The sequence below is a fragment of the Aulonocara sp. 'chitande type north' Nkhata Bay genome, linkage group LG9 (genome assembly GCF_057382095.1).
Source record: "Aulonocara sp. 'chitande type north' Nkhata Bay isolate Kocher_YH1m ecotype deep benthic linkage group LG9, A_spYH_male_GT1.1, whole genome shotgun sequence".
NCBI classification, from domain to species: domain Eukaryota; kingdom Metazoa; phylum Chordata; class Actinopteri; order Cichliformes; family Cichlidae; genus Aulonocara; species Aulonocara sp. 'chitande type north' Nkhata Bay.
In genome coordinates, this window is record NC_141352.1 from 18,880,248 (window position 1) to 18,904,234 (window position 23,987).

A 23,987-nucleotide genomic window follows, 5' to 3' on the forward strand; every position below is an offset into this window, starting at 1 on the left:
GACGTACAGACACAAAGTGTTATGTGACAGCTGTGTGCAGACTCCGGAGACAGAAAGTAACTCAAAACAGCTTTAATGCTGAACTCAAAAGGGTAACAAAAACTAAGAATACAAAATACACCTACACAGACTAAACACACAGCAAGATAAAGGCAGATCGCAACAATGACAAACTGCAACACAGGGCTTAAATACACAGAGGGAGCAATCAGGGAATGGACAACAGGAGGGAAACACAGTTGGGGCAAATCAGGACTAACGAGACAAAGAAGCGTAATCTGAACACACTGAGATAAGACAGAGACCTTCAAAGTAAAACAGGAAACACATAACACAGACTGAACAAAAGACACACACTCACATGCAGGCAGAGGGAACAGAGGCGTGTGACCAGGGCAGACACAGACACTGACTGGACACGGGGATATAGCGGACAGGGGAGACAGCAACTAAGGATTTCACAGAGACAAACCATAAGACATGACTCTAACAAAAACCCAAAGACTAGAAATGATAAATAATATAATAAACTCAAAAACCCAGGCATCCTAACACAAAGGAGAGGAAGGGGCTGCTGCTGTTTCAATGAACTAAGACAAGAAAAATAAGCAATAAAACTTTTTTAATATCATCTACAAAGTCCAAAAAGGTTATATATAAATCACACTTTTGCAATTGAGCCAAGTTTCTTTCCACCCCAGCTCCCTTCTTACAGTAAATTAACACTTTTTACTTCACCAAGAATGTTTGATCTTGTCAATGGCTCTACATAAGAAAAAAAGCTGAACGGTCATTTATCTTTTTGCAATTACATATTGCCTGTCTTGGATTTTTTTTTTTTTTGTTAGCTTTACTTTCTTTTTAAACTCGTGTCCTTCAGATTTACTCTCAATGCCTTTACAGCCGAAGCTTCACATCTGTGACTAAACAAAGAAATCTCATTTCTTACTCTCTTTCTTCTTTCAGTTGAGGAAAAGAGAAAGAAGATAGATATTGTCACAGATGGTCTGCTTGAATGGACAGACTATAGTGAATCACTTCAGCGTCTGTGCTGCATTGATGTCTTTGTTTTCGAAAGAGAAACGGATGTTTTGTTTTGTGTGTTTTAGGGGTTAAAGTAGGATTTGACAGACCGGAGAAAAGAATTACGTCAAGGCCGGGTAAGGCTGTGATCAGCTGACCTGTGCTGCTCCTCACTATTCACTACTATTTTACTATTTACTGCTCTTTGTGGATTTAACTAAATTCAAAAAGATACACTCTGAAAAAAATAAATGAAATTTTCACTCTCAATATACAAAAAGCAATAATTCAGAGTAAAATGAAACAGAAATGTATAAAAGCAAAGGTTTATTTATTTGAATACCTAATCTGTAAGGAAAATGTGCTTGGTATAAACTGAACGTGTACAAATCAACATTTTACACTGTAGTTGTGTAACAAAATTAGGTGGAAATTTACATGTAACTAAACTAAATAAAGTCATCAGTTTGAGCAGAAATCTTTTCTTTTCACTCCTTATACGTTGTTGTTTTATGAGCTGTATTCTAACTCATAGACCATATAAAGCTAGTATAAAACATAAACAATGGCATAAACACCTTAAAGCTGCAATGTGTAAAATCTCAATACTAGATATAAGTAGATTGCAGATTGCAGTCGAGTGAGTTTTGTTTTGTAAGCCTCCCAGTTCAAGTGCATAATCCTAGCTAAGTTCACAGCTAAGTTCACATGAACTAAGTTCAAAGCTGTCAGTCAACGTCTGTTTACTCTGCAAGAGGCTGAAAACTTTGTGAAAGAAGTCATATATGAGTCAGTGAAGCTCTCTTCTGTTCGATAACAGCAAAACTGAAGTGAGTTGTTGAGCTGAACTTTTACTGTCAGTAAGTGCTGCTGTTAGCTGCTGTTAGCCTATGTTAGCTGCTGTTAGCCTATGTTAGCTGCTGTTAGTTAACATTAGTGAAACTGTTTTTGAAGTGGATCTAACGTCGTTGTACTGTGGAGGACCCTATTTAAGATGTATAAAAACACAAGTTCTCTTTTCCTCCGCCTTTGAGATGCTACATATTGAGCCGGTCTTTAGCTACATACATAACTAGGTTAGGCAGAACTCAAGATAGCGGGGCAACATGGTGGCATCAAACTGGTACCTTATGCACTTTTAATGGCTTGATTAATTCAGTTCAATCCAGTTTTATATATATATAATACCAAATCACAACAGCAGTTGTCTCAAGGCAATTAATTAGAAGTTCATTTCAATGTGGCAGTTTGTTGGAAGACATAATTACACAGTGTTAATGTCCGCTACCTTGATGTACCCTAGTAACAATACCCTAGATGCAGCCAGTCTAACATAGTGCATTGCTGTAAACTTTGATGCAGTACTCCAAACTAACCCACCTTTGAATAACACTGATTCAGTTGGTTTCCCAAGATATTTCACAAAAATGTAATCCAGCAATACATCACGTAGATCCAATATCTGAGTTAAAAACTCTAAAATGATTAAGGATATTACTTGCAAATATCCTTAAATTTCCAGTTCATAACTTGCAGGGAAGTCCTTACCTTTGAAAATAATCTCTCATCTTCCTCTGTTTTCCTGTCTTTCTTACATCTTTCTCCATCTATCAATGCCGCACATTAACATTTTTCTTTCTTCTCCCTGTGAAATATAGCAGCTGTAATTTAGCTCATTTTGTAACAAGTAGCACACAAACAATTTGTGTGTTTGCTGGTATTTGTTGTGCTGTTTGAAAAGTTGCATTTGACATTTTCTGCCACTTAAAAAAAAAACGTTATTCCGTTTATGCACGCTTCTCTTCAGTACCACTAGCTGTCCGCTAAAGTACCACCAGAAAATGGTGAAAGCAGCGACAACATTATTTTCTCATCACTGAGCAAACGTCTCCATGCTGTCACTGGATGTAACACCAGGCACATGAAAAATCAACTCGTTTAATAGTAATATGCATTAATCTGCCTACTGGATTTAATCACTCATCAATGGAAGTGCCAGTCCACTTTAACCCCTGGTTATATGCATGCTATTGCTAGATAATTGATAAACAGAAATCAGTATTTCACGTTAACAAACGTTGGATGGATGGACTGCCTCTGACGGTTTTCATTTTTGCTACACCAAGTACATTTATGCTTTCCAGATGTTATTTCGAATAACAAAATACAAAAAATGTTTTTAATTAAAGTACCAGGAGTATATAAAATATTGTTGACAATGTTTTTATTTGTTTCCTATTTTTAAAAAAAAAGGCATCTTGTATACTTTTTATTTGTATGTACTGCCAGGACTTGTGGGTAAATGTAGAGCAGTGACTTGGTAGTCAACATATGTGCAGTATTATAAACTATCATCTCTAATTAACCTTTTCAACCAATGCATTTGTTGGCTAAAGTTATCATCAAGGGTCTGGATGTGACCCTGGTTGAGCTTTACAAGCTCAGGTGTTGTACTAATTCACTAAATATTTTCTGGGGTGCCTGTAAGCTAGAAAGAATGGGCATTACAACAGGTTGGTAATACGTTTGAAGTTTAAACTAAGAGAATTGCCTGTTAAATTGTATACCTTTATGATATTAGTAAAATGACTCATTTTAATTACCATATGACTTGTGAGGAATGAACAAATGATCTTTGAGTTTCTGGGGGCCTTAGGTGCTGAGGTTGTAGTGGTGTGTCGTTACAGTATATCTACTATGCTGTAAATGTTACTGTAATACACAAAATCTGTGTGTGTGTGTGTGTGTGTGTGTGTGTGTGTGTGTGTGTGTGTGTGTGTGTGAACTCATACATTGTCAGTAGTATATCAGATATAATGATGTTTTCATGTTACCTAGCAAACACCTAGCAATGAATTAAAATGACCCAATTGACCTAACTGCACGATAGTCTCAAGGCTCATTTCTTTATCATTTGTTTCCAATGGGTCAGACTTTCTTGTAATTTTATAAAGTGGTTTAAAGTGGTTTCAAAGTTTTTCTTTGGCTGATTTTTCGCTCATTTTCAGTCCAGTCCAGCTTTCCTGACAGACATGAGATTGTATTTCTGCATCATCAAAGCAATTCCCAAAGAGGTATTAACGAAGGAAAATGAAGGAACTAACACACTGACAAAAGGTGAAGAGGAGGAAAAAGATGAGACTTTTAACAACACAAGAAAGGAAATCAGTTAAATCCCAAAAAAGGAAATATTCAATAAGAAACCAGAACCATGGCACAGTACTCCTTATCCTGCTGATGCTCATATTGGTTCTCTTTTATTACTAAATAATGGTTTTAATATTATTATATGAAAAAATATAAAAGGATGTAGTTTCCCAACCATCAACAGTAATGACTACAGCAGTTATGAAGTCATGAAATTAACTCAGTATTTCATGGGAGTGTAAAATAAACTGTCAGTGAACAGGAAGTAATATTTCATGAAAATGGAGAGAGAAGTTTAAAAAAGGAGGAGAGTCGTCCTCCTTTCTCTGCTCCTGGCGAGTTGGGTGTCAGTCACTCAGACGTCATATAGTCTTCAAAAGCATGCTGTGATTAACAGGTAATGCAATAAATTAATCTTGCTGTGATTGTTTTGATTCGTTTTGCAGTAATGAGTGAAATCAAGCAAAGCATTATCTCTCACTTGAGTTTAAACCATTCATTTGTCTCACGTGCTGTGAGAGTCTTCGAATGTAGAGGGAACGTGATGATTAATCAGGTTTTAGCACCAGCTTAAAGAGTAGTTATTAAGGTGATAGATGTGGATGCATGGTGCATGTAAATAAAATGATTTCTCTTGGTTTTTGTGGGTTAGGCAGAATGTGGTGGTTACACTTCATACTTAGGTGATGAGGAAAATACGATTGAACGACACTGATCATCTTCCCAAAAGATGATTAACTTGAAACTTTACTGAAGTCTTCAGTGAAAATTTTCCGTGACTCCCACCTTTCTCAGATCAACATAGATTGTAAATATTAGGCGATATTATGTTGCGCAGCCTACTGACAGGGATCGGGGACCTGCTACTGTGAATTTGCTTGCGTTAATCTTGTGCTGTTGAAGGTTAGTGTCAGCGTGTTGGACTGATGCGTTTGACTGTGACCCTGGGCTGTATTGAGACGGATCGTTAAACTCTAGTTTGTCAATTCAAGCATTATTACTGGCATTCAAGCTGTTTAGGTTGTGAAAAACCTGCAGCAGGTGACTGCATTTTTCTGTTTTCATTGCATTTGCATGTACAGTAAACAAGCTAGAAACATGAATAGAAAAGTTGGGCAGCACTTTATAATAATCTGTGTGTTAGATATAGGTATCATTATTAGGTATAAGACTAGTAAGGTAATAGCAAGCACTTCATCATTTAGATATCATTACTCCTCCTTATCATGCCATTTATAAATACAGATATGCTTATCCATCTGTTACTATTATACCATATACAGCTGTCAATGTTGCTACATCACTGCTTGTAATAATCATAGTCCTAATAACATATCTGTATTTATAAATGGCCTACTAAGGAGGAGTAATGCTGTATAAATGATATATAATACCTTACTAATACCTTAATCTTGCTCAATAGTGTGCTATTATTATAAAGTTCTGCAAAAAATTGACTTGTGAGTAGGGCTGGGCCATATTATATTGTTAGGCAACGATAGGAAAATGAAATATCGCGATAGAATGGGAGTAAAACGCGCATGCGCAGTGCCTTTGTTTTCATACACACATGGCCGATTGTTGAGTGAAACAGATGAACCAGAATTGGTTTGTAAAAATGGTGCAACTTCCGTGATGTGGAACTGGTTTGGTGTTTGTCCGTCAGATACACAACAAAGCACATTTTTTTGCAGAACATGCAAGCGGCCGTTGTTATTGTCATATTTGTCGGACTAAGATGCTCTTAAATCTGGGAGTAATCTGGGTCCTAAACTCCGTATTCTTCAGGTCAAACAACACTGCAGCATCACTTAGAGTTAAAAACTGTCTAAATTCTTTCATCTTTAATAAAACGATCAGCATTGCTGCTTTACCAGGTGTAACTATAAAGTTTAACTTCCAGGCATCCATGAAAACAAAAGTTATTACATTTAACGGAGTTAGAAGTTAGCAGGAAGCTAGCGGAAGTTAGCTCGCTAGTTTCGCTAGTTACCTAAGCATGATATTGCATGTTCTGACTGAGAGATTTCTGAAAAAATTCAAACGTACAGCTCTGCTATCACTTCCAACATAAATGAAGACAGGAAACTAAACAGCAGTGACGTTTGTAGGGTTACTGAAGTTGGGCTAGCTGGTATATAATGATGTGCTACGTGATCGCTAGCGACACAGCTATGTTAGCATAACATAAACAGTGAAGCTGGAGGACGAACACTAACACTTTTCCACTTATAAAAGTTAACGTGAAGGTTCTTCATGGTTAGAGACAAATGCAATCGCATGGCAGGATGCTGTAAACGGACCAAACTTCAGTCAGGAGAACAACTGAGATAATCCATCCACAATACCAGGTTAGTCATTAATATACTGCAACAACATGGGAATAGAGCAGCTGCCAGAGAATTCAACATTAATGAATCAATGGTACAGAAGTGGAGGAAGCAAGAAGAATGAGTTTAATAAAGTTTGATTTATCTGACTGCTTTGTTTCGCTTAATGTGCCTTATAATCCCGTGCACCTTATGGTCCGAAAAATACGTACTGCACACTGCAGTTTAATGTTGCAAAGCACCTCTTTTTAACTTCAGTGGATATTATACATGGTTATGCTCAGGATATGTCAGCCCATTTGTACTGGAAATGCCTTTTGGTTAAACTTTCAGCAAGGAATTTGCATTTGCACTGTTACATTTTTATAAAGCTTTAATGTACATAAAAACCAGCTTCTTGTTTAAGTGAAAATAAATGGAAGGTTGTCTTTTTGCGCTAGTAATGTTGTGGAGTTGTATTTTGTCTCGCATCAATTATATCGTCGGTTATATCGTTATCGCAAATTTTCAAATATATATCGTGATAAATATTTTTGGCCATATCGCCCTGCTCTACTTGTGAGTGCTAATAAATGTTTACCCCAACAGGAAACAGGAAGCCACACGATGGCTCTACAGCCTAACGGTGACGTTTCATCACCTGGGATGTCTAGCAGAGTCCCTGCACCACGTTTGTATCTACATCTTAAATAGATATGCAACTTTTATCACTCAGAAACAAACACAATGTGCAGCTTGAACACAGTCAGTTTCATGTGCTCGCGCATGCATTTGGCACAAAACATGAAGAAGGATCTTAGAGTAGTTTCGGTAAATGAAAAGAGTTTATTTAATTTATTTATTTTAATCAACTTTATTGTAGCACTAAAGGTGTAATATAATACTGTTTTGTCAAGCTGCGGGGACACACTGGTTCACTATAAAGATAGTTTTTGCTATAATCTCGTAACACATGGATTCATATTCCCAATTGCTTCTGATTACATTTAACTGTGCCCTTAAAATCTTTAGACCCATTTTTACCATCTCATATTCAGACGTGTTCCTCCTCTGTGTAACCTCTCTGGCTTCAGTTATTGGACATGCAGCTTTTAATAGTTTGAGAAGTATATTAATTCACTGACGTTCTTTACAGTTCTTTTTTATCTGCCTCTGATGAAATGTTTGGATATTAAATTAAGCATGGCAGGTGAACAGTGAAGCACGGGATCAAATAACATTTCCTGACACAAACCTCTCAGTCGTTTCCATTCCTCGCTGAGAGCCATTTTTAAATTGGTGCTGATAGATAGCCATTACTTCTTTGCAACACCTGCAGGCTTTCTCCCTGCTCCTGGCTCTGTGACCCAGCAAGTTAATGTTACCCTGACTGATATGTGCTAATATCCAATCACTGTCAGCTCCACTGGAGCAAAATATGGCTGATGGGGCTTTTACTGTTACAAATCCATTTACACTAACTGATGTTCCTCACAGACAGACAGACAGAGAGATAGACAGATAGATTTGATTTAACCATTAACATAACATAGAGTCATAAAATGGTATGTATAAGGATGTAGCTTCTGGGTTTGAGGCCTTAAACCTACATCATCTGGTTATAAAATAATTGGTTAATTATTAGAGACAAAAAGGATGTAAAGCAGACTTTAAACAGTTTTTTAAAATTTTGTTTTTAGGATATAAATAGCGTGACAAAATAGCTCAGGGAAGACTGTAAACATCTCAAAATGTCACCGTTGTTCTTTGAGGGCTGCTTCTGTCTTATTAAGATGTTTTTAAACTCGCCTGTGGTTTGGCTTTAGGTTAAAACCTGGCCTGTTGTTCTGATTATTTGTATAATGTACACCTGTTTTATCTACACAAATGAATCAAAATATGGTAACAAATTATTAAAAACACGGGAATTATTTTATCTTCTCCACTTTTCTTGTCAGATTTTGCACTCTGTGTAGTAAAATGTGACCTCGAAATATCTTTATGTTTCATCTACACCCACTCCTGAGCGTCACAGCTAAGCAAAGAGAGACTTGAGCTTTGTGCAGTGGTTAAAAAATGTAATTTAAAACCTCTAAAGGTGAGTAATTAAAAGGTTAAAATTCCTTTATTTAACCTGTAGCAAAAGCAAAATGGAAAAACACCAGCTTCTGTTTGTCAGGGATTTAGAGACGCTTGTTTTTTTTGACTTAGCCCAACAGCTGATTTGTCTTTTCCAGTTTTAAGGCTAAGCTAAGTTGACAGGCTTTGTATTTAGCACCTAACTATTGGAAAGTGAATCAGCATCTTAAAAAAAATTTATCACTCCTTTAAATTGTGTTGAACTTGTGTGTTATTTATTTCTGGAAAACACTTCACTCCACAAACTGTGCCTTTTCTTACTTTTCTTACTCTTAAACTTTTTCACAAAGTTTCCAAACTTAGCGCCTCTCTGTATATTTTCCCGGCTTGTATCCAAAAAGCAGATGTGGCTTTTTCAACGCTGCATATTTTTTGGGTGTGATGAAAGCCAATCCATCACCTTTTAAAAAGCCAGTCAAAATTCCCCTGAGCTTTTTCTGCAAGCTGATCTCTTCTTTTTTTTCCCCCCCTCTGGAAGTGAAGATGCACTCATACCTGCATTAGCCCCTCAGAGAGTCAAACAGCAAATTAGAGTCCTGGGGAAATTTAACACTTCATAGATGGTAGATGGATTTTCAGCACTACATGTACAGATGCCTACGTGAAAGAGGGTGAATTCAAAGCTAAAAATCTTGGATTGGTTTAAATGGACCTGTGAGTTTAAAATCACCACAGGCAGTATTGCATGTTGGCCAAATGTTGGCAAAAGAACAACCAGTAAAAAAATCCAGTTTATTCATTTTTTACCTTAATATATATGTATTCTTTTTGTTTTGTTTTTTTTTATTTAAATAGTGTTTTCCTTAAATATGTAATATATTAGCTAGGGGTGGGCGATATATCGATAGAAACGATATAAATTTGGCCAACGATAGAGATTTTGACTATATCGCTAAAAAAACAAAAAAAAACAAAAACAAAACTATATCGCTCTATCGCGATAGCGCATGTTGATGATGTTATCAAGCTGCGCCTGTTTTGGTCGAAAGCATTGCGGCGGCTAAAACCATTATCATCTGCAAATTATGGCGGGCGACAGTCATAGCAAAGAGATGAAGCACTTTTGAAATATGGGGAAAGCCAAAAACTGCGCTTCCTCCACTTCCGTAACATTGATTCATTAATGTTGAATTCTCTCGCAGCTGCTCTATTCCCATGTTGTTGCAGTATATTAATGACTAACCTCGTATTGTGGATGAATAATCTCAGTTGTTCTCCTGACTGAAGTTTGGCCCGTGTATAGCATCCTGCTATGCGATTGCATTTGTCCCTGACCACCAGAATCCCTCACGTTAACTTTTATCAAGTGGAAAAAAGTTGGCGTTCATCCTCCAGCTTCACTGTGCTAATGTTATGCTAACATAGCTGTGTCGCAAGCAATCACGTAGCACAACATTATATACCAGGTAGTCCAACTTCAGTAACCCTACAAACGCCACTGCTGTTTAGTTTTCGGTCTTCATTTATGTTGGTAGTGGTAGCAGAGCTGTATGTTTTAATTAGTTTCAAAAATCTCTTAGTCAGAACATGGTATGAAATGTTTAGGTGTAAACTAGCGAGCTAACTTCCTGTTAACTTCTAACTCCGTTAAATTTAATAACTTCTGTTTTCACGGATGCATGGATGTTAAACTTAATTGTTACACCTGGTAAAGCAGCATCGCTGATGATTTAATTAAAGATGAAAGAATTTAGACCGTTTTTAACTCTTAGTGTTCGTTTGACTTTGGTACCTGAAGCGGACGGAGTTTTGGACCCAGATTACTCCGCGAAGCTCCTCACTACAGCAGCCGTGATGCTCTGACAATCCATCAAGCAGTGCGGCTTACCAAAGTAGTACTAAAACATTTTTTAACAGATTTCTGCACGCCCAAATCGGTTCAAGGTCAGTAAGCACAACCAGAATTCATACATAAGGCGCACTCTCGATTTTTGAGAAAATGAAAGGATTTTAAGTGTGCTTTATAGTGTGGAAAATACATTATACAGAAGAAAAGAATATATCGTGATATATATCGTTACCGCACATGCTTCAAATTATATCGCGATATGAATTTTAGGCCATATCGCCCAGCCCTAATATTAGCATCAGTAATAATATATATATATATATATATATATATATATATATATATATATATATATATATATATATATATATATTGTGCCGAGTATGTGCCGAGTATAATCTGGAAGTCCCGAGGTCAAAATGGGAGATGCCCCCAAGGGTGGTGGAGAATGACCGAGCTAAGATCCTGTGGGACTTCCAGATACAGACGGACAAAATGGTGGTGGCTAACCAACCGGACATAGTGGTGGTAGACAAACAGAAGAAGACGGCCGTAGTGATCGATGTAGCGGTTCCGAATGACAGCAATATCAGGAAGAAGGAACACGAGAAGCTGGAGAAATACCAAGGGCTCAGAGAAGAGCTCGAGAGGATGTGGAGGGTGAAGGTAACGGTGGTCCCCGTGGTAATCGGAGCACTAGGTGCGGTGACTCCCAAGCTAGGCGAGTGGCTCCAGCAGATCCCGGGAAAAACATCGGAGATCTCTGTCCAGAAGAGCGCAGTCCTGGGAACAGCTAAGATACTGCGCAGGACCCTCAAGCTCCCAGGCCTCTGGTAGAGGACCCGAGCTTGAAGGATAAACCGCCCGCAGGGGCGTGCTGGGTGTTTGTAGTTTAGTACTTCTGAAAAATCTCACCCACACAGCAAATTCAAAAGTGTTAAATGTTTTGGTGTTAATAGTCTTCTTGCAAAAGTAGAGTTAATTTTACTCTAAGCAGAGTCACATTCTTTTAATGTAACTCTGAGGTGTAAAATGATAGTAGTTAAAATCGAGTGTTAAAAATGAGTGTTTCTATGTCAAATCTGGAGGTGTTACAATGGAAACATTAACTCTTGACCTCTTAACTCTGAACTCCTACAGGGGCTATGACACCAACAGAGTAAATTCACAGACTCCGCCCCCAGCACGGCTCCAATCAAAGCTGAAGTGAAGCCGTTTCAGAACATTTTGCTCTACATATTTGAGTTGTTTGCCATGCTTGGTAAGTCATTTTTTCCAAAGATTGTTTCAATTATTATTATTAGCTTTTACTTCTGTGGCTTTTTGGAGTTGAGACAAAGCTGTGTGAAAGGCATTAGCCATGTTGCTCGCTGATAGCATAATATTCTGTTTTAGCTAGCTGAAAGGTATCGTTTGCGGGCAAATACCACAGCCTTGAAAAAAAGCTTGCATGTGAATTTTCAGTCAAACTTTTGGTCAAATACACCTAAAACAATGTCTAGAATGTGAAATGTTGGTATAATGGTGCTACTTGAAGCCTGAAAACGATCGCCCATAAAAAAAAAATAAAAAAACGAGCAAACAGCAGTAGCAGACGTCCTGACTGGGTTCTACGTTAGCATAGATCCCTCCAGAGTTTTGTGCACACGGTTTAGGTAAAAATGAAAAAGGTTACGGTTTTACATTTAGTTCAGTATACCTGTTGCCTGTGTCCTTGTCTTTTGGGAAAATACTTTACACAAGTAATGGCTCAAAGAGGATTCCTTTTTTTTTTTTACTGTGCTGCATTGTTTACTGGATTATTTGTGCCATTAATTAGTGTCAACTAATTTTTATTCAATCTCCACACAGGATATGCTTGTGAAGATGGAATATGGGGGAGAGCAGAAGTGCGCTGAAGTTCCACAAAGGGATGAATGAAGGACATGCATATTGTATTGAAGAAATAAGTGATGAGATGCTGTTATTTGCATTTACCATGTCAGACCTTTTGATAAACAAAATTCTAATGAAAGTGAGAACATGTACACTGTTACATCTTTCAGATAATGTTTTGAAATTGTGGTGCACAGTTCAGAATAAATGTTTTTCAAAAACCATTGCGTCTTTTTAGTAAATGTTTATTTCCAAAAGAAATGTCTAGAAGTTCAGAACAGTAAAATTCCCGCTTTTTAGAATGAATTAGAAGATAACTCTTACGTAGTTAAACTAAAATACTCTTTGAGAGTTAATATATAAACTCTTAACACCAAGTGTTAAATTATCAACTCCAGACAGATTTGGTGTTTAACACTAAATCAGAGTTAACGTACCAACTCTCCAAAAAGAGTTAAATTAACACTCTCTGGTGTGGACCCATATAGACACTTTAATAGTGTTGAAATCAAATCCGACAGTGTTAATTTGGACATGCTGGATTTGCTGTGCACCAGTTAATGGGGTAAACTTTACTTTAAAATCAGTTTTTCGTACTATACAATGTGTTGTGACAAATATAGTTTTCTTAATGGAAATCTTTGTTTCGTCCCTCAATTTTCTGTTATTCACTTGAATTCGCTCTTTTTGCTTGCCCACCGTCTTATCTGTCTCTCAGATTAAAACCACGATTGACTTTTAGCTACAGCCACTCTTTTGTGATTGCTTCACCTGTAATAAGAGGCATAAGTAAAGAGAAATGGCTTTTACCCGAATCCAACTCATCTCTCTCTCATTTTGTGTTAAAAAGCTGTCTTTTCTATTCTTTAATCTTCGGTCGGTGCATTAAGGAGCCATGTTTATCAAAAAGCCCACACTGACAAACGCAGCCGCTGTCCATATTTAGTAACAGACTTTTGTGTTTCAGTAAAATTTCTGGGAGCTTATTAAACCCAAAGCGTACTCCTCTTATCAGCCTTAAAACACAAGGATTCAGCATTACACTTATGTCATGTGTTACATTTAGAGATCTGGGTCTCTGCTGTTTTTGTTCCCACCACTCACCAACACACACTGGATTAAAGTGAGAATATTACCTATTAGTTTCTCATTCAAATAACATCATAAAACTGTAACTAAACTATTTTTTTTATTATTTTGATTTCATCAGTCTCTTATATTAGCAAGCCTCCCTGAGTTTTTGCAGTGAATTTTGCAGGATTTCCTTTTGGGATTTCAGGATTTCAGTCATCATTTTGGGAATAAATATCTTTCGAAGTGAAATCCATTGCAGTGCTAACACAGACAGGTCGACTTCAATTCACACTGTCATTCATATCTATGGCCGAGTCACCACCTAACCTAACAGGCATTTCTTTGGACAGTTGGAGGAAACTCATCTCACCTCTAGTACATTTTTGATACCACAACATCAAAAGTAGGAGGGAGACCCAAAAAAGACAATATTCTGCTGACAGTTTTTAAACGTTTCTTTCCCAAATCAGCTTTTCTGTATTGGAGTTCACTAATAAAAATTATCTAGCTTCAAGTAGAACAGATTGAAACTGCTCCCACCAGAAAAAGTGGGTTTTTTTTGTTGTTGTTGTGGATTTAAACCCACCTCCTTCCTTCCAAAAAGCAAGTTTTTTTTCCAGTTCATGTTTTTTTGCTAAATTGTGTTGTGTTCTTTTGTGGCAGCGATACCAGGGACACAAACTAAAGGCAACCATGGAAAAATTACGTTACCTTTGCTGTCATGGTGGGGGGATTTCCCTGAGCGCTTGTGATAAAAAAGCTTGTTTACTGACATGCCTGGTGGAGAAATCACAAGCTTTGCTTGTTGTGAGCTTCTTGTGCTCTCACAGCTTTACACCTGAGCTGCAGCTGACATTTGAGTGGCAGCGTTAGCGCTTTGTCAGAAAAGCTGTGGAATTTATTTAAAGTCCGAAGTTCTGAGTTAGGTAAAAAGTATATATGTAACAGGCAGGGAGGTCGGTGGCTGCAGTCATTGAATATATGAATATCTGGAAACCTATTACAAAGACAAACAGCTAGAGAGAAAAAATGTGTACATGAAATAGAAAGCTTGATGGTATTACCCGCTGATAACAACGACAAAGAGTGAATGCAAATAGGCAAATAAAGAGAGAGGGAAATAGTTTGAGGTAAAGTCCTCTCGAGGGATACAAAGACCGCAACTGCATGTCTGGAATAAATCTCTTTAATCTTCAAACTCTAAGCGTATTGTAAATATTATTTACAATAGTCACATATTACATACGGTAAATATTATAGATGTTGCGCATGTCAGCATCTGGATGTGCTGCGTCATGCTGGGCATCATGATTAGCTAGCGTGACTTTAACCAAAAAAGACAACCAGGACTGAGCCGCATCATTTTCCATCTAAATATCAATCTGACGTCAAAAGCAACACCAAATGCCAAAATGCATCAATTAGTGCTGAGAAGCAGTCCAAAATATCCCAGCACTTAAATTTGTAACAATCTACTGGCTCGTCAAAAATTCGATTAGAGAAAATTGCGAGCTACTAGACTGTGGCTATTAGAGATCAAATGAGTAGGAGACTTCTTTGTGTCCCAGCGCTTATTGAGTTTGCAGTTTGGCAAAGACAAATACCCAATAAAGAAAAATCAATATCAAAGAGACGAAAATAATCTAATAAATCTTTGCCCTTACTTGAGTCATAATTGATTCGAGGGCATCTGTAGCCTTTGTGTGAGCTTTATTAAATACGCTCATGTAAATGTACTCTTTTTTTTTTTTTTATGGAAATGACAGAGGACAAAAAGGAAATTAAACAAATTAGCATCAGAAATTATGATAAATTCGATATTATCCTTCATACTTGAGGGACGAGTGAGATAAGTTCATTCATAAATGGCATTTGAAGATGCTCCTCATAGAGACATGACCATTGTGGTGACTATGCTCCAGCTCTCAGAGGGCTCTCCGTTTCTCTGCAAATGACTCAACCATGTGACCAGACAGCAGATCTCCACTTATGCAGCCTGACAGCATCCTGACAAAACATTAGTCCTGCATGAGAATTCACAGATTAAGCTGTTAGTCAGCGTAATGGGACTCTCAGAGTCCGCCGGTATCGCCTCTTATTATTATTGTGAATTGTGTCCATGCAATGAAAAAACAAACAGCAATCATGGGTGACTTTACTGGTGTGTTTCTGCTGAAACTGTTAACATGCTAAATAAAGTGAAGAGTCCTTTGAAATCAATTTTCTAGCTTTTGTTTCTGTACTTGAAGGTGGTTGAATTTAAATTTTGCTTTTTCTCCCCCTCTTTTCTTTTAGAGTGGGATTTGTTTGGATTATTGTCAATTTCTTTTACCATATTTAGCACTTTTTGTTAAACCATATTCGAAAACATCTCTTATCAAGTAGTGGGTGCTGACAGACAGCCTATTTTCCAACTCTTTTGGGACATTGGTATATAGATTTCTTTCTGTAATCTAAGCGATCCATATAAACACAACATTTGTTCAACGGCTCTATGCTTCAAAGTTTTATTTGTGAAATGGTCTCGAGTATAGGTCAGGTCACGCTGCTTCTTGGCGATTTTCTGCTTTGCCGTTCAGCAATACCCTGGAGTAAATCTTGTGGAAAGACCGAATCCCTTCCACCCAGACTATAAATGAACATGAGTCCATGTGCCTATACGATTACTTCAAGTCAGCTTTAGTCAGTGTATTCATTCAGGATTCTCTGGAGGATTTAGCTCGTGCCGTTCGCTTCAAAAATTGTCTGAAAAGTTGTGTGGTGACAGATGAGGAATGTGGAAGATGTTGATTTAATGAGCCTGATGTTGTGTGTGTGTGTGTTTACTTACGCATCCATGAAGGTGTGTTTGGCAAATTGGGAAATTGATTTATGGTAAAATAAGACTCGAGCATCTGAGCATGATGCGTAAATGCAGTCACAGAAGAGGTATTCAGTCACATGACCGCTCTTATGCTGTAGAAACAACCTCCTGCTGCACATTCTTTCATTAGCAGCTCACTGCCTGATATCATTTGGTTATAAGCGGCTTTGTTTATATGCACAGAGCAGCTTGTCTGTCGGTCACATTAAAATTAAGGTCTTTTAGTGGTTAAGCTGTTTACATGAACAGTTGATGCCCCATGAATGAATAAACCATGAACAAATTTCACAAATAAACCAAATGACAGAGTTTCTGCTGCAGAGTGAGAGAAATAGTAACTAAACATCCTTAAAATAACGTGGCTCAATATTTTTTGTGACCATCTAAAGAAGTCTCTATAGGAAATCCACAAAAAAGAAGAAAAAATAAACTCAATCAGAAATATTAGAAGTGAAAGTTCAGTTCCATACAAATCAATAGAAATCAGGTTATGGAAAGCAGATAATATCGGTCACAGATTTGTGTGATTCTCTTTTATTGCATACTTCATTTCAAAGTCAGGAGGTTTAAAAAACAAAAGAAAAGCTATAATGAAAAAAAAAGAAATAGAAAAGAACAGAAAACTCAAAATATCACCCTGTGACAGACTGCGACCTGGCCAGTGTGTACCCTGCTTTTCGCTCTATGGTAGCTGGGATTTCTCAAGAAATTGTGTTTTTTCTAGGAGTGATTTATACCAGTTTTGAAAGAAAGTCTCACACCATCCAGTCAACGCTCTCTGTCAATATATTATGGAATTATGTTGTAATTAAATTAATCTGGTGAGGTGCAAAATGTTGAGACGTGCAGTATGAATCACTCAGAAGGTTCCAGCAGAATCATTCATTTATTGTTTTTTGCCTACGTATATCATCTTACAATAGAGCCAACCTGATATATCAGCATGGTCAATATCGGGCAATATATCAGTACCAGCATTTACAACAGAATTAAAAACATCAAGAAGAAATAGAAACATCCTTCAACCATATTATGAGTCCTGAGTGCTGTTTCATAGTTTACCCACCAGAGGGCACTCTGCAACCTTACTGTCACCAACACCAACAACCAGCTGATTTTAGCTGACAGATGGTACACAAGTAATATATACAATTTGTAACAATTTTTTGCAAAAAGATTATTATTATTATTAAAATGTAATCTGATATTATTATAACTCATAATTAACAAATCAGGAAAATCTGAAAGAAAACATAACCCTCAATCTATATATAATATCTATAGTAGACCTATCATGATTAACATTTTTAATTATTTTTATTCATATTATCATCAGATGTTAAACAATAGGCTGTTAGAGTAAATTTTAAGCAGTATGTTGTGGGCATGGTAGTATTATCTGGTGCATGCATTCTTGCCTGGATCATTATGTGGGGTTAGATGAATGGCAAGATACGGATCAGTCAATATCTGTAACAGCAGAGTGCCTTTCTGCAGGCTCAGGTAAAGTACAAGTCAATAGCGGCTCACATTAGCAGGAAAGACTTTTTGTGGCACTTTGCAGAGTTTGGTTTTTTTGCCGTTGTTTGCTGTTTGCAGTGACCTGTTGGGTCACTGACAATGTCACAACGTGTCCAATTTGAACCTAATGGGTGGCAGGCAGAGGAAATGTAACGCTTGGGTGGCTGTGACCTCTTTGGTTCTTCTCCGTCTCCAGGTAACCTTTCGAAAACCTGCACAGAAGATGGCTGGACCGAGATGCATCCTATTGACATTGCTGTGAGCTGTGGATACAATCTCAACAGCACTAGCGATGATGTGAGTAGACTGACACAGTCTCATAGTGAATGACCAGAGCTGCACAGCGGGAAATGGTGTCCAGAGCCAGCGGTCAGGAAGAATTGAATGAGAAGCTCTTTTCTTTGCTCTGTGGGTGGGTGTTATTGGCTGTATTGGGGAAATTACTGTATTGATTGGTTGCCACTGTGTACCTCATATACGCTTTTGTTCACTCCTATGTATTGAGTTGTCTCAAGTGACTGAGTCTACAGAATATATAGAATGAAGCTGTCAAAGAATACTGTTTATATTTTCATGTACAGGCTTTTTATTATTGTTGGACTAAATGTCAATATAATATAGAAATGTACAGAAATGTCAGGAAACAGCAAGATGAGGAAATTAATGAACAGCTGTTTGTTAGACTGCATTTTAAGAAATTTTCTTATAAAGCAAAAGTTAGCAGGAACACAGCAACATGCCCAACTAACTTAACAGCTTAATGCAGTATGTTCCTTAGTATACCGGTAGCTTGTCAATATACAGAGGAAGGTGCATTAAATTCCCTGATTCATAACTGTGAAGTGCTGAGTTAGAACCCGAGATACTTTGACTAGTTCAATATAAAGTGTGGAAGTAGATAACCTGCTAGTCTTTACAACGCTAAAGATAGCATTACTTAGCATTACTGCATTGCTAAAGCGTACTTATTTCTACATACTGTATTTACATAGTCGCTAACTTAAAATTGTAATCTGATGCATGCAGGTTACGCAGTTCTGCAAAAAAAGTTTTCCAGCTGCATGGGATAATTTTGGGTAAATTTGATGTTTTTTAGGTACTGAATCTAAAAATGATCTCCATTTCCCTCACAGTTTTTCTTTTTTACAAAACAGGAGGAGTTTACATTTTTAAAAAAAAAGCACAACAGCAATGAAAAAATAAATATTTTATTACAATTAACTATGCATAATTTTTCGGAGATTCCTTACCTTTTGCTATGAACAAAATAAACCTGTTGGGACATGATCATCTGAGCTCCTCACACTGCCAAACCCACCGTACACTCCCCCTCCTACTGACCCCCTCAATCCCTCGCATTTTCTATTTGTATTTCTCTTGAGTCTCGCTCTTAGAAACATTCAATTCATGTGAGAAATCATTAGTGGATACGATTTTTTGACTCAAGTATAGGATACCAGATTTCAGTTTAAAAGGGGAAATGAAACTAAAAACATGAGTTTTGCAAGAAAACCTGATGTGATGGAATTTTTAAAACGTTTTTCCCGGTTTCAGTAAAAATCCTAAGCAGTTTTTTGGTTGCAGACCTGTGCTATTTAAGAGGAATACATGTTTGTGTACAGATTCAACAAAGAGTAACAATGTGTTCTGATAAATGTATATTTTAACTGTAAAGATAACCAGAGTAGCTAGTCATACATTGGGAGAAAGATGGGATTAGAAAGTAAATCTATGGTTATAAGGTAATTTGGTTTGATGCTGTAACAAAAACATTCGTATTGTAATTAAAATACGAATGTCTTTGAAACACACTTGACATAATTGACACAGACAGGTCAGTAATAACTCCCGCCTCCCTTATCAGGCATTATGAGTCATTAGAAGTTATTCAGAATCCTTCCAGGAGTAGGACCAGAATAAATAAATCAAATGCTGCTTTTATTTAGTTCAGTTTTACTGCAGCCAGAGCTAATCTTGTCCGTGTTGACGAAGGTGGAGCAGAGTGAAGAGTGGATGTGCACTGCAGGGTGGTAAAAGCTTTCTTGGTGGGCACTTTGCTCTCTGAGTCAAAGAGGCGGCCTCATTAGTATGCCACATAGGAAGTCAGGAGGGACCTGGCCCGGTGAAGTACTCTAAAAGGAATTTGATGTCCATCTTACTGCAAACATGATATGTGTGAGTGTGCCAGAGGATGCAGGAGATCTTAATTTAATTTCCATCAAGCGCACAACATACAGTGGCATGGCAGTAACATAGCGAAGCTTCTCTGAAAGGATCCAGAAATTCAGGATGCTGTTACAGTATATCGCATGACTGGACTGATCCAGTATTTGGTAAGAGAGAGACACAAATCCGTGGTTCAAGAGCTCTTCAGTTACAACACTTAAAAATGACAGGAGTGGAGCCTAAATGCTTAACAACAATAATAAAAGACATCTCTAAGCCAAAAATTGAAACAAATCAATGTTTTGAATGGTTAAATCAACTAACACAAGTGATGTCACTGTTTGAGTGTGTAAACACGCACCGGCTGTTTCCTTTTCTTTGATTTGTTCTCTGTTTTTATGTTTCTTTGTGCAGGGAAAGTTTTTTTGGCAAGTGAAGATCGGCTACACCATCGGCCACAGCGTCTCGCTCGTCTCGCTTTCTACCGCTATTGTGATCCTCTGCATCTTCAGGTATGTAGATGCACAATAGCTCAGCTGTTTTATATTAAGTACTTATGTGCTATTTAATTGCACTCACTGTGAATTTCATTCCATCTGGATTAACTTATTTTTATGTGGTCAGCTGTTTAGAAAAACGATGACCGGAACAAAAAGTGAGACTTTTGTGAAGAACATCAGTACGTGCTATTATCTACAAAGCACACTGACAGTGGCATTATCCCTGCCGGCTGATGTGACATGAACATTGTGACAAATTGCACATTTCTGTGTCACGCGTCAAACACTTTTCACTGGAATTTGATCGTCTCTGATCACTGCAGCATCACACCCGAGTATAATAGCAGGCTTAAACCAAGATGAAAGATACAAATAGCGTCCAAATGAAATAAACTGTCACTCAAACTCTGCTATCTTTTGATGGCGCATGCAGCACTTTGAAGGTTAGACGTTTGAAGTATTGCGGGATAAAAAAAGGACCGGCATTTTTGCTTGATAAGCCAGGGAACGATTGTAACCTCCTCAAGTGCAATTACAGTTCTGAGGAAGAATAAGAAGCCAGCTTTAAATTGCAACATCTTCACCCTAAAAGATAATGAATGGACATTTCAAGAGTGACTCGCATAATACCGCACATTACTTTTTTTGGAAAAACTGCTGTATGCAATTTGTCTGCCTGAGTAAGACGCAAAGTGAACTTTTCTCGCTGAATGCTGCAAAGAAATAACTTTTGTGTACAAAGACTGTATGTGTAAATGGGTGGGCCACATTCGAGCACTTCTTCTTCCTGTGTGCTACACCCCCTCCAAACACTGTAAAAACTCTATACTCTATATACTGTGCAGCTGCAAAAATTCACACCTAAGTGCATGAGCTGTGAAATGATGTGTGCTGATTTTCATTTCTTACATGGAAGCTGCTTTCTCTCAGTGTACTGCCATCCATTTCTCTTCATGGCCGCAGTGGTGGAGTAACATTTATTCTGAATTTTATTTTTGGTCACATTTTTCTTTTTGAGTCTTTTGCCGATCATGTCACCGGAAAGTGCCTTATTGAATTAGTTGCTGATAAGAGGCACTTTTCATGCTTTCTGCAAAGACAAGCAATAGGTGTCAAAGTGTGTCCACCTGAGAGTTTTGCTCACCGTCACGCACCCAAAGTCACAAGGCCGGCCATGGTCAGGGAGATAAAAGGTGTGAAGGTGTGAAATCAAAACAACCCACAGATTTGAGCCAGAAAGAGCGTTATGACCGTCGGGTATTATGAGCAGTATTAGTGCTATATGGTTCACTACACGCATTTCTAAAAGGCAACATATGGAGGAACCCCAACACATTAAAAGTAGATTGGATGAACAGTTGTTGAGCTCATACAGACATTAAAAGTCAGGTTTACAGTTTCTAGAGTCAGATGTGAGACCATCTGTCTGACACTAAAGGCTGACCGAAACTGAATAAAGAAGAACTAGAAGAAAGTAGAAGTAGAAGAAAAATAGGGATTTAAATGAAATAGCAGTTGCTGTTTGATGTGAGTATAAAATCTGGATAACATTGGTATCATGGCAATTTACTCTCCTGGGAATGAGGTACGGTTAAATGAAACTGTTATGATGTCCAAGGGAACATTAACTGACTGGGCACGTGCTGTACTCCAGGCGAATATTTACCTGCCCAGACAACAACCATTTCTGACTTAAAAAAGTGATCGAAGCTATTAGGAACCTGTTTTCCCCAATTACCTCTAAAGTATTGATAATGTAGTCAGCAGAAGAAGTGTTAAAAGAACTGATGTTTTAGGACTACTTGTTTCTACTACTGTAACTTCTTGGAAATCCACCTCTCCTGCCTATTTTCAAAGGTGTGTGAAGAACCATAAAAACCATTTATTGTGCTCTAAAACTGATCCACCCACACAGTGAAAGGGAACTAAGAAACTTAATTATGATTTAACTGTCTGTGAATTGCTGTCATTTTAAGCTATTAACTCTGAGGACATTGTGTAATTAGCATGCAGGGCCTCTTTATTGAATTCTCCGCGTGTCTTGTCGCTTTGTCTTGATCTGTTTTCTTGTATCTCTCATTCTGTGTGTCCTAGGAAACTCCACTGCACAAGGAACTACATCCACATGCATCTATTTGTTTCATTTATCCTGAAGGCCATCGCTGTCTTCATCAAAGATGTGGTTCTCTACGAGGTCGGGGAGGTGGACAACTGCTCCTCGGGCTCTGTGAGTTAATGCTGCTTGTTAATGACTGCTCTCCTAGAACTTCAGATAACTCAGCAAGACTTCAATACAGTCAGTATTACAGTACATTCAGTACAGTATTAGTACAGTATTGTAGCATCACTGATCATTATTGATAATTACTGACATTTTAAGTTCTCATATCATAGCTGATGAATAACTTAAAAGTTTTGAAAACGGCTTGTGTCAATTTTCAGTTTCAATCTCACAACAAAAGCCACATATTAGCCAAGTATGTTAATATTAAAATAGTAATAAAAACATGGACTTACAGCCCACAGTCTTTGATTGTTGTCCTTTGGCTTTCAACCATCACCCCTTCACAATGAGCCACAGTCCAAAGCCCCGTCAGGTGTGTGGCCAATAAACATGAGGTTCATGTTACAGAATTTAGCCACACAATGAGCAGAGGCTCACTCTATTTGTTAGTGAGCTTTGTGGTCGGCTGCACTACGTTAATGGACTCGCTGGGTTGACGGGAGCCAGCTGCTATCATGGCACATTTGAAAGAGACATTATAGAGACGGGTCTGGTGCTGCGGTGCTCATCGTGACCCCAACATTAGTTCCATTACAGCTGTTAGCATTGCTTCTGCTGTGTTTATCTGTATGTGTGCAGGTGTTCTGCATGCTCCATTCATTATCTCTTCTCATACAGCTGGATGTTTGCCATAGTTAAACACCCGATTAATTCAAAGCATATTTAAAAAATGCATTTTTTTAAGGTACGAGCATGGATCCGTGTCTGAGCTTCCTGTTATTCCCTGTTTTTCCAGTGGCATAATATCTCACAATTTATCCTCCTTTAGCGACTAACGGCAGGCTTTTTAAAACTCAGCTCCAGCAATCAATTTGTACTGATTTGCACATATTAAACTAAGCAGCAAGGCTTAGGCAGCCCATCTGGGTCCGTTTTCTTCCCCCTCAACATGCCAAGTGGGAATCAATTTATATGGGTTACAAAATTCCTGTCAGCCCAGTAACAGCTGCTTCAATGAGCTGTCCCAAACTTTAACTCCATGCACAAGGACTAAAACAGAACAAGACATTTCTGGATTATGTGAATATTTTCAATACAGCGCATGTTTTTGGAGAAGCTAGAAGCAAGACATTTCATACATAAAGACTTCTGTCTACTCAGACGGGTTGCTCGTTTTGTCTATATTCTGCCTGTGTAGAACATAGACTGCATACAAAAGATTGCCAAGGCCACTGAAAACAGAAAAAAAGAAATCACTCACCCATACTGGAGACTTTTTAGACAGGCTGCAACATATTTTTGGTATTAAAAGTGCTGCAAACAAAGTCAAGAGACCCAGTTCTTGGATTTAAATTAA

At 37.8% G+C, this 23,987-nt stretch overlaps 1 protein-coding gene and 1 long non-coding RNA gene across 3 annotated transcripts in view; both read left to right on the forward strand.

Moving 5' to 3' along the window:
* The window catches only part of vipr1b (vasoactive intestinal peptide receptor 1b), a 55,122-nt gene that overhangs the window by 14,746 nt on the left and 16,389 nt on the right, over nt 1-23,987 (forward strand). The window contains exons 1-5 of one of the 2 annotated variants that reach the window (XM_086306306.1): nt 5,643-6,521; nt 7,089-7,170; nt 17,937-18,037; nt 20,321-20,418; nt 22,501-22,633. In XM_086306306.1, coding sequence (XP_086162432.1) covers nt 7,107-7,170; nt 17,937-18,037; nt 20,321-20,418; nt 22,501-22,633 — 396 coding nt within the window. In that variant the 5' untranslated portion in view covers nt 5,643-6,521; nt 7,089-7,106. Of the gene's footprint in view, nt 1-5,642; nt 6,522-7,088; nt 7,171-17,936; nt 18,038-20,320; nt 20,419-22,500; nt 22,634-23,987 lie in introns of those variants that run through there. The other variant, XM_086306305.1, reaches the window with a different exon arrangement.
* LOC147322025 (uncharacterized) lies at nt 7,181-12,504 on the forward strand. The gene is made up of 3 exons (XR_015131045.1): nt 7,181-10,502; nt 11,548-11,668; nt 12,259-12,504. It is a non-coding gene; the product is annotated as an uncharacterized LOC147322025 (long non-coding RNA).